Source organism: Chenopodium quinoa, unplaced genomic scaffold, assembly GCF_001683475.1.
Source record: "Chenopodium quinoa cultivar QQ74 unplaced genomic scaffold, ASM168347v1, whole genome shotgun sequence".
Taxonomy (NCBI): domain Eukaryota; kingdom Viridiplantae; phylum Streptophyta; class Magnoliopsida; order Caryophyllales; family Amaranthaceae; genus Chenopodium; species Chenopodium quinoa.
In genome coordinates, this window is record NW_018742598.1 from 271,354 (window position 1) to 282,839 (window position 11,486).

The 11,486-nt window shown below is 33.2% G+C and overlaps 1 protein-coding gene across 1 annotated transcript; it reads right to left on the bottom strand.

The window, feature by feature from the left end:
• Window positions 1-435: 435 nt before the first annotated feature.
• LOC110721166 (probable inactive leucine-rich repeat receptor-like protein kinase At3g03770) lies at window positions 436-6,046 on the bottom strand. The gene is made up of 8 exons (XM_021900295.1): window positions 5,106-6,046; window positions 3,294-4,688; window positions 2,524-2,657; window positions 2,089-2,329; window positions 1,781-1,986; window positions 1,660-1,703; window positions 1,418-1,529; window positions 436-1,312 (listed from the first exon to the last, which is right to left on the bottom strand). The coding sequence occupies exons 2-8, from the start codon at window positions 4,630-4,632 to the stop codon at window positions 1,028-1,030; spliced, it is 2,361 nt and encodes a 786-aa protein (XP_021755987.1). The 5' UTR covers window positions 4,633-4,688; window positions 5,106-6,046; the 3' UTR covers window positions 436-1,027.
• Between the last annotated feature and the right edge of the window lie 5,440 nt (window positions 6,047-11,486).

Below are 11,486 nucleotides of genomic sequence, written 5' to 3' on the forward strand. Positions count from 1 at the left end.
GATGATATCATAAAAGTATATATCAAAATGAATCCAACACGAATACGCATTAATATTCTTTTTATGTACATCATAATATGTTGCTGAAAAGCAGTGTAAATTATGTCAAAAATGCAAATGGTGCAATTTGTTGGAAAAATTCCAAGAAATTAAAGAAGAAAAAACTGAAAAAATTACTTGATTGATGATCTTAAAATATAGTTGTTTTGTGGTCTGGAACACATCGCCTTAGAAGCGAAATATGCAACTATATGTACAAGTATCTTGGTGGCGAACGCCCCGGCCCTTAAGTATACACAACTTACTTCGTAATCCATGTACCCGGACTCGAAGGATGGAATTGTAACAAAATTTGTTTCAGATCTCAAAGGGGAGGTTTGTAGTTTTTCAAAAATCGCATCAATGAAGAGGCCCTTGTTTGTATCTATTAAGCTCTTTTTTTTTTTTTTTTTGACGGGATCTATTAGGTTCCAATACAAGGAAACAAATAAATCCAAACCACCTATTACTTTATGTAGCCCCCATCAGCCCGACTAACAACCACTTCAAATAATACATGACGCAGACGGTCATTTAGAAGAAGGTACACAACTGTGTAGATAAGTTCGTATGCAAAGGGCTACAACATGATCGTGTAGAATGAGGTACACGGCCATGCATCATATTGTTGTACGTACAACTAGTCACCAAATACAAAAAGGAGAGCAAACTTCTCCAGTTGAATTACTAAACACAATTTTAAGGAAAGAAGGAAGTATTAGTTTGCATAAAGTTGTGATTTGGTGGTGGCATGTGGAAAAACTTGTCTTGCCATATCAAAAACTGGCAAAAAAATTAATCAAACAGCAGTACGTCCAAGATCAACACACAAACACATACATTGTCCTTTTGAATTAGTACACATTCTAGTGAGGCACAAAACAATGTGATACATACTTTTGACAAAATGAGATGCAACTGATAGTTTGCTTCCTATATGGTTAAGTATAATTATAGCCGCGTTAATTTGAGCTTTCTTTCAACCTGGTTAATGTATGGTGAACCTTAGCTTTGGAAGTTGAGGAGGTGAGGCAGGGGAGCTGCTTCTGCTGCTTCGCGACTCTCCTCCTTGCCACGCATCTTGAACCTGAGAAGCAAACTGCAAGTTCCACAGTACATCCTCAATGGTTGGTCTCAGAGTCAGGTCTTTCAGCAGACACCTAGTGCATATTTCCATCATTGTCTTAAGTGATTCAGCAGAGCAAGTGTTCTGGATTTCTTCGGCCACTGTGCTCCTACGAGCTGCTTCATCTGCTGCAAGGCTCGCTTGTACCTGCAATATAATGAGTTGCATAACTAGAACCTCGTGAAGGCTGTTACATAGCCAAGTTCAACAAAGAAATTTCTTTGGACTGACATAATTCAAGAGTAAACATACCTGGTTTCTCAAAGCATTGAGCTCACTCCTTGTTTTAATTTGTATTCCCATGAGCATCTCCAGTAATATTACACCAAAGTCATAAATGTCCATCTTATCTTCGTGCTCTATCCTAAAAGGCGATACATGTAACATGGTAAGCAATTACAGACATAAAGAAAGTGTTTTAGTTGCCTTCTGTCTTCGTATGATAATTAGGATGGAAAAACAAGAATGAAAGATTCTAGACACTGGGTTAGTACCTCTTGTAAACCTCTTTAGACTGTGTAGAAGCTCCGTTAGTATCCTGAAATGTAAAAGTCGAGCAAATATGAAGTTCACATGTATGATTTTCTATTCATTAGTAGGTAGTTTTGCTCTTACCATTCCCATATTATCAGTCAACAGTGGAAGGTTATAACTGCTGATTTTAGCAGCCAAGTTTTGGTCCATCAAAATATCTGTTATCCTGAGGTTGTTTGAGAATATACCGGGTGTTATCCCAGCATGAAGAAACTCAATTCCTTTCGCAATTCCAATGGAAGCTGCTATACGTTGCGACCAAGTGAGTTTTCTTCTAGCACGTCCAGCTTCCACACCAAGAGAAAAAAATTAATTATAATGAAACTAAAAAGACACTCCTGATCTGCACATTATAATGAAGCTAAATATCTGATAGTGTAGACAGTTACCTGAGATCCAGCTCCTTAGTGTCCCATTTGGAACATATTCAAATACAAGGAATAATCTGCTAACACTCGAACCCTCCAAGTAGTACTCGAAACAGTGACCAAGTGCACTGACTAAATGGCGGTGTCTGAGCTTAGATATTAGTTCAATGTGAGGCATAAAGTAGTCAGTAGGGTGATTTTCCTTGAGCTTTAGGCATCTAATGGCAACAAGAGAACCGTCACTGAGCTGGCCCCTATACATCTGATGCAACACAAAAAAAGAAACCGAAAACTTTTCAATATAGTTAAACTTCCTGCACTCACATCACTAGTAAAACCTAACACTATAGACACCTTACAGAAAAGGTTGAAGCATACATCAGACCCCATGACCAACGAAAATAAAATCGCTAAAATAGACTTCTATCTATAATCAGAAAAATGATTGTAACATACCTGACCTTTAGAGCCTTCTCCCATGAATGCTGCTGAAGCAAATTTATTAGTAGCTATCTCAAGTTCTTCCAACGAAAATGTCCGGTATGCTGGAATCCCAAGTGCACCAAGCTTCATTGTTTGTGATATATATCCTTCATTTAAATGTCAAAAAAGAATGTGACATCAATATTAATAACTTACAATTAAATAAAATACATAAATAAAAATAATCCTCCAACAAGCAATCTTCATAGGTGATATTTTCATAAAAGTATGTAGAATTGCGGAAAGAGCAGAAAATTTGTTACACATTGATCCAATGAAAATTCTAGCAAGGATTATGAGCTTCCTGTTATTCATGTTGCGGCTTTTTTGGCAGTAATATAATGGCGGGTATAGGATTCATAGTGGCAGGAAACGGTTCGACATTGCCCTTTGACAATTGATTTAAAAGCTTATTTAACCATTGTGCTGTTAAATGGTAGCCGTCAACTTAGAACTAAGAACAGAGCTCAGATCATGCACTGCTATATTTTGAATCATCAAAATCATCTACATCATATGCCTAATTAACTCTGCTGACTTTGTCAGAATAAGGCGACTAATTCCTTGATCCCTTAGCTATAGACCTACCAACCATCAAGACTTCTCCATTTGTATACCATTAAATGAATACATAGATCAATTATAGATGTTTAGACACGTCTACAGAAATTTATCAAATGTACTGTCTTTAACAAACTGGCACTTGAATACAGATGTAGTTGCATAAGAGAATTGGGACTTACTTGCATCACAGAGAAGCTTTGATGTGTATCCTGTTGAAGCCTTTTCAGATATAACTCTAGGTGGCTGTGCATCAAGTTTCTTCTTAGCATGAACACGTCTAAACAGCCAGAAAACCAGAACTAAAAGCACCGCAAAGACTAATACTCCACCAACAATGCATGAAGCTAAGATTGCTTTCCTTTTTTGGTCGCGCTTCTTGATGGAAGTTGCAATCCCAGCGGCAAATGCTTCATTTCTGCAGAAGGAATATTGATGCTGGCTGTCATCTGGCGCATTTAAGCAGTTTCCTTCATAATGGAGAATTCTGTTCTTGGACTTTGATACAAGGCAGTCAGGCAAGTCACCAGTCAAGAGATTGGACGACAAGTCCACAAAATTAAGTGCAACATTACACGCCATATTTTTGGACAGCGCTCCAGTAAACTTGTTTTTCGCAATGTTCAGATAGTTGATCGAGGGTAGAGATAACAATGACATAGGTAATGGACCCATAAACTTATTCAAAGAAACATCCAACTTTTTGAGCTGATAATATGAACCAATTTCAGCAGGAATACCTGATCTAAACTTGTTTTTTCTTAAGATCAATGACACCAATTTGTTCTCAAGCTGAGGGAAATTAGGTCCAAGCGAGTTATTCTCCAAATCGAGATCTTCAAGGTTCTTCAATCCTTTAAGATCTGGTACTTCTCCAGAAAACTGATTATTTGCAAGTGTCAGAACTCTGAGACCACTTAGTTTGCTCAGACTCTTTGGTAACGACCCATCAAACGAGTTGTTCCTCAAACTCAGAGCATTCAGAACAGGAAATGATCCGAATATGTCAGGAATTTCACCACTGAACGCGTTATCATCAAGTACAATACCTTGTAGATTTGTCAGAGATGAAATTTCTTCAGGGATGGTTCCTGACAAGAAGTTCGAGCTTACATTAAGCATCTCAAGTGAAGACATCTGCTCGGATTTTCCAGGTAACGAACCCCATAAACCAAGTGAAACCAGAGTAAGAACCTTCAAACTGGGCAACTTAACAAGAGTTTCGACTAAAGAATCAATTGAGAAATTATGAGGCAATTTGGGAGCTCCCTTGTCACCACATATATGAAGCTGAGTTAAATTATTTCCATAGCATACAACAGTCACAGACGAAGACGGTTCCAAATTACAAAACTTGGTTTTCTTATTCCAACTGCTTAAAACAGAAGGGAAGTTCAGAATTGACTGAACTCTCAAAAGAGCCTCTACTTGTGATGATTGTAGCTTCACTGAAATCGAACTATGGATCGAAACGACTAATAGAAGCAAGATTAATGACTGTCTGATGAATCCCTTTGCCATCTGTTCTCAGAGTTTAGATTATTCAGAGATGAACAAATATTTTGAGCTTCCATACACTGAAAAACAAAGAACAAATAGTGCTTCAAGTTTGAATTGCTACCAATTGTAACATAAATATCCTAATGCAACATATAGTAGATTATGCAACACAAGTACTATCATAGGTAGTAAATAATAAATCAATCAAGTAAATATATTTTCAAACACATGGTGCATAACATATCCAAGTGTCAAACTCGGCTATTTTATAAAAAACTATGTATCCATAATTTTGGTCGAAGGTGAAATTTTCCATACCCATGTCGGAGTGTCAAGGATCCGTTAGAGAAAAAATGAAATGTGTTAGTAGCAAAGATAATGACAAGACAAAAGTAAAAAATGAAACTTATGAAAGTATATGATGATCCAACAATCCTACATACAAATTCTACTAATCATGAACAATATTTACAAAAAGCTGAAAGGAAGCTTACCCAGCTTATGTAACGAATGCTTGGACAATCCACTCATAGTTGAAATCCATTGAATCACAAAAAGATTACCCAAATTTTAAGATAATTTAATCAACTTTTTTTGTCTAATTTTACCAACAAAAAATAGCTCCTACCCTCTTTTTTTTTGGGTATGAAGGAACCTGGGATAATTTGATAATTTCTTAGCAAAGAAGGAAACAAAGGAAAATGTCAAAACTCACATCATATGTGACAAAAGACCTTAATATTTTCTCAACCATAAAATTTCAAATAATGTTAAAAGAAAAAGAGAAAGAAAAAAATAAAAACCCTTAATTAATTGCAAAATTCTGTTTTTAGAGAGTGAAAATGAAAATAAAAAAATTACAAAATTATTCAAGGAACTTTTATTTAAAATAAAATAAACAAAAGGGCAATTACAAGGAATATAAGCTTTGACAGTCACTGAAAAACAGAAACCGACAGTTATTTTAAAATTTTCTCAGTTACTATAATTAATTAAAAATTAAAGGACACTTTTTAAAGACAGTTGAAAGAAGCCATTGTTATGGAGGGAAAAAAAAGGGGAAAAAGAAAGATTCTTAGCAGAAGATAGAAGCTTTAGTGTTATTGTGTTGGTGGGTTATGTTATTGTTTATGTACAAGAAGAGCAATATCGTTTGTTAGCATTTAAATGGAGGTACTTTACTACTTACCAGATTTTTGTGGCTAAATTATACAGTACTTACTACTTAGTACCATATTTAATAATTGGGCTGCCACTATCAGTGTCATTTTTTATTTTTATTTTTTTTTCGAAGAAACTATCAGTGTCATTTTATTTTCACGTTCTTTGTAATTTTTTGGCACGTGATGTTAAGAAAGTTAGATTTCAACTACAAATTGCTTCCATTGTGTTTGAGATTACAGAGTTCTTTGTATTCTAAATAAATTGGTGGGATTTTGAGATCAACAGTAACTTAATAAGTGAGAATAAAGTACTCATAGGTGATATTCTACGAGGGATACCCAGTTAATTCCCCATATAAATTTGTTTATCTAGGGTATAATTGTCTTTTCAAGTAATAGTGGAGGGGTATATGCGTCTTTTCATGTACTAGTTGAGAGGTACATGTGTAATTTTCTCACCAAACAGGAAAAGCAAAAAACAAACAGTAATTGGACAGCTCACTAAAAGTACTGAATAAATAACCCTGTTTTTTCAATATATTTACAAAAATGTCATCAGATTAACAAAAATTTGTTTATCTGGCAGATTAACTTGTATTTTCCTATATTCTACCGCTATTTAAATTATGTAGTAAATTTAAAAGCATCAAAAATGAGAGTGGAATAATAAAAAGGGATACATGGAGTAATTGAAAGAATAATTATTCAATGAACTCCTATTCTTGTTCAATTTGGCATCCCTCCTATTTTATTCTTTATTCATTTGTTTGCATGTGTATTGAACAGTATACCATTAGCCTTATTTAACCTGGTACTTATCACACTAACGACAATTTGCCAAAGCTATTAAAAGAGCTAAAATTTAAGCCTTCCACCACCTCTCAATCAAATCTAATCACCATATCACAGCATTTTTACATATAAAGTAGGTTATTTAAGTTTTCTGACTATTAATTATAAATATTTACTTAGACCAGCCTCCATTAGATGATCTGCCACTTGTACAAACTCTCCTCTATATTATTGTTTTTGGTTCTCCTTCCTAGCTTATTTAAAACAAAATAAGAATCAAATTAGGCAAATGAGTAGTTAGATTCATTTTGAGTTTAGTTTATTTGAATCAGGCCATTTCAAGTCTATGTATTCTACAATTAGGTTGAATTTTGAGTTGAATTGGGTCAATGTAGTTTCAAATTTTTGGCCTGTTCTCTTCAGCTTATTTTCAATTTTATTCAGCTCCAATAAGTTCAGTTCAATTCTTATTATTATTATTAATTTTATTATAATTATTATTATTATTATTATTATTATTATTATTATTATTATTATTATTATTGAACTCATTATAAGTACATAGTCGTTTGAGGTCAAATTTGATTTAAATCAATTATTTTAGGATCAAATAATCAAATGAGGAGTATGTATCAATGTTACCAAGTCTAGTTAATATTAGTATTTTATGCTCCCTCATTCCCATAATATTTGACATAGTTTTTCATTTATGTCCGTCTCACAATACTTGACACGTTATTATATATGTAAAAAGACCTTTAATTGAAAAAAATATTCCCAAATTTTCTCTCTCCTCACCAACCCCATTCACATCCCACTTGTTGCTTTCTTGTAATACAAAATTACAAAAAAGTTTATTTTATACAAATATACAATAAACAAATATTGTAAATAGACACACTTATAGTTTTGTTAAACTATGTGTACACTCCAATGTCTCAGGTATAACGGAAGGAGTATTAATAATCATTAATCAACTCACAATTGACTTGATGATATGATATCAACCCTGGAAACTTTCTTTCATTTTGACATGAAAGCAATGCTTGTAAGCTTTTGCTGTTCCATACGAGCAAGTTATAGCAATAGGCATCAAATGGGCTCTAGTCATGACATTTGAGTGGCCCCCTAAAACTTTGGTGTACCAATTGCTTTGTTTGGCCCTCACACCACTACTTTCTTTGGTTGGTATTTGGTATGGTAGCTAAAGATTTTTTTTAAAAGAAATGGTAATTGCAATTTTTGACTAAGTCTCACCAACAACTACTATGTGTGCTTTCTAATTTATGGAATTGCAAGAAAGAGTCACTTTGAGAAGAAAATTAAAGAGAGCCTTGAGGGTTGAGAGGCAACACATTTTGTTGTGGTTAACCTCCCTGGTTTTGAGTCATCAAATTCCCATCATAAATATACTTCCTCCGTTATTTTATTATTGCACCACTTGCCTTTTTAGGAAGTTTCACAAATATTGCACCATTTCCTCTTTAGGAAAAAAATTATTTGTGTTCACACTACAAATACCCAACATACCCTTGCTTTTTCACACTTATTTTTTAGTTTATCAATATGTCACATGGACAATTTTGTATTTTTACCTTTCTCTCTCTTACTTTTTTCCACTACCAAAATATTTGCACCAAACTCTTATGGTGCAATAATAAAAAAACGGAAGAAGTATATATATATATATATATATATATATATATATATATATATATATATATATATATATATATATATATATATATATATTGTAAAGAGCAACTGATTGGTTGGCAAATTTTGGAGTTGGTTCATCACCTAAGCTAGTTATGCTTCAAGCGGCTCTGGAGGATATTTGTGCAGTTTTATTGGAGGATTGGGGTGGGGTAGGGTGCTGTGGCTCGAACTGTTCCAGGCTTCTAGCAGTATTAGCTTGAAGTTTAGAGTTTTTATTTTGTTGTTTTCTTGTTGTCTTTTTTATTTTGATGTGTTGTTTCTTTCTCTTTATGGGCCTAGCCCTATAAATATATACGTCATCTGTTCTTTTTTTTTTGACCTATTTCTTTTATCATGTTTGCTAATGTAAAACTTTAACGATCAATAATTTTAAATCTCTATAAATAAAAATTATAAAATTCATATATTATGATAATATTTATTGAGATGAATTCAAAAATATCCCACATGACTATGTTTTTCGTTACATATTATTCGTAAAAGACGCATAGGTAGGGTGGTTTAGTGGCAGATCTTGGGCCAAAAAGTTTGGGGCCCAAGGTTTGATCCTCCTACCTTTTACTCAAAAATAACAATACTAACCACTATGTCATAACTTTTTAAATGTGATTATAAGACATTTTATTACTTATAAGTTATAACCAACAACTTAGAAAAAATAAGGGGCTGAGCAAAGGTCCGCCCATGGAGTGATGAATAGTGTAAAAGTTAAAGCGAACCAAGTAAAAAAGAATAAAAGAAGTATTATTTTGAGAAAATCAGTTGTCTAGTAACATATATTGTTGAAAATAGTGCAAAGAAAATGGGAGTAAGTTGGTATTTATCCTACATTTGTGATAATTCTACCTTGTTGTGGGTTAGTAAGATGTTTTTTAAAGAGCTTTCAAAAGTGGTATGAACTACAACTGAGCACGTAGTTTTGTTTCGTTCGTGTAAGTAAATGGATTTATAATGTCAATTAATTGATATGTGTCATGTACATTTTTTTTCTCCTTGATCTTCTCTTATGTTACTTTGTTGGATTTAAAAAACACCTGAAACCCTTAGGATCATTCTAGAGAATACACTTTGTTATAATTTAGGATTTATTAATCAGTAGATGGGCTAAAGAAAATGAGTTGTCCATTATGGATGAAAATGAGTTGAACATTTCTCTTGTATTTAATGGCTACAATAAAATTGTAGCTATTGTTTTTTTTTTTTTGGTGAAGCCGAGGGGCAAGCCCCATTACAGGAAGAGAAAAACAAAGAGACTAAAAAAAAAAGCAGAAAAGGAAAACAAGAAAAGAAAACAAACTACAATGAAACTACTACTAGACTATCATAGTCTACTTAAATCGGCACCCTACGAGGAGTCGCCACCTGTAGACACCTAAAAATGTCTCCCCAAAACCAAACCCGATAATGAACAACCTTTCACCTCCATTATTGGTCGGGTTGAGTATTTAATCTTGGAGTGCTTAAATACATATTTCCATTTCATAAAACAACCCAATTCCTAGCCAAATTCCCCAAACCATAACTTATTTTCCTCTTTTCGTGCCTTTAAACCAAAAATAATTCATTTCGTGTCCTTTAAAATCATTCATTTCGTGTCCTTTTTATAAAGACGTTTAATCCAGTTTATTTTGGTCCATAATCAGGGTCCAATGATTTAATAATTGGATGGGTTTGAAAACATATTTCCAACGATATATTATAAGCCCAAATCCGAGTTATAACGAATAAGTTATGGCCAAAATATCAAACTGAGCCCAAACCGAACCTAAGCCCACCTTACCTACGACCCAATGATCATGTGGAGGGTCCAAATGATTTGATCCCATTCCTAAACCAATTAGGATTAATTAGAAGCTTATAGAAGTTTCTAAAAGATCTTAATTATCCTTTTTGAAACGATAAGATTAAAGAGTTTAATATTGAATAAAACTTTTCTTTTTGAAAATCCTAAATCTATCCGAATTGAAAGACGTTCAAAGATGGACAGATATTATTTTCTTGCCTCATAGTTTTTATCCAAATTTTATATGGTTGGATAGCCCTTGAAATTATATTTCCAATGATATATTATAATATCAATTCCGAGCCATAACGGAAAAGATATGAATAAAAAGTCAAACTTTATCCAAAACTGACACTGTCTCACTATTTCGGCCATATCTTTTATTCTATAAAATATTTTAATCTGGTTCTAATTGGTTTGGAAATTAGAATTCAAGATATTTCCAACTATATCTTATTTAACTTAATCCAATTTCTGGATCAAAAGATATGATAAAAACAAAAACCGCAAAAACTGTTGTCTGTCGCAAGAGTTTTAATCCGGTTCGAACTCGATCTTTTCTTGATTCTTCGACCCTCTTTTTTCCCTATAAATAGAGGTCATATCACCCCTTTTTCAATCATCAACAAGCTTGATCATCAAATCATTCTTTCTCCCTCTTTAACATAAACACTAGCCTCCCTATTCTTCCATTATTCTTCCCTTAAGCACTCCAAGGAGTCTATACAATACCCAAAGTTCTATACTTAAACCAAGGCGTGAAAGGTATAATTAACTGAGGGTTTGGACCAAATCAAATCTATCTTTATTTAATTTAATTTTCAATTTGATTTATATTTTTTTATTGAAGTTACTAACAGTTTATTCATGATGTAGCAATTCAAGGAAACGCGAAAAGTGAGTAATTAATCACTTAATTACTCTTATTTTTATTCTTGTTTCTAGTATCATGATTAGGGTTATTATTATTTATATTTTATTTGATTAATTATATTATGGTAAAATTCTTTCCAATATTAATGTATATTCTATTATATTTATTTATGATCACTATATTGCATGTTTAAAGGGAATATGTAATTGAAAATCACGCCTAATAAGATAATTTGGACAACCGGTTTAGGATCCTTTTTAATCTTGTTATTAAATTCAAGTGATCACAAATATTTAGGAATAATGTGTTGCATTAATAATAAACCAATTTCGCTTAATAATAGTTTGGAGCAAATTGAATCTTTGTTTGTATGCCTTTGAGATCGCAGGAATCACTTTTCACTATAAGAATCGAGTAGAGGCCAATACAGGTGAATGTGACTCCATGAATCACTTCGTACCATCATCCCCGATCCTCCTTTTGCAGTTCCGAACCATATGGAGTTAGTAATCTCATGGATTATGAATGGGGTGTAACCTTCACG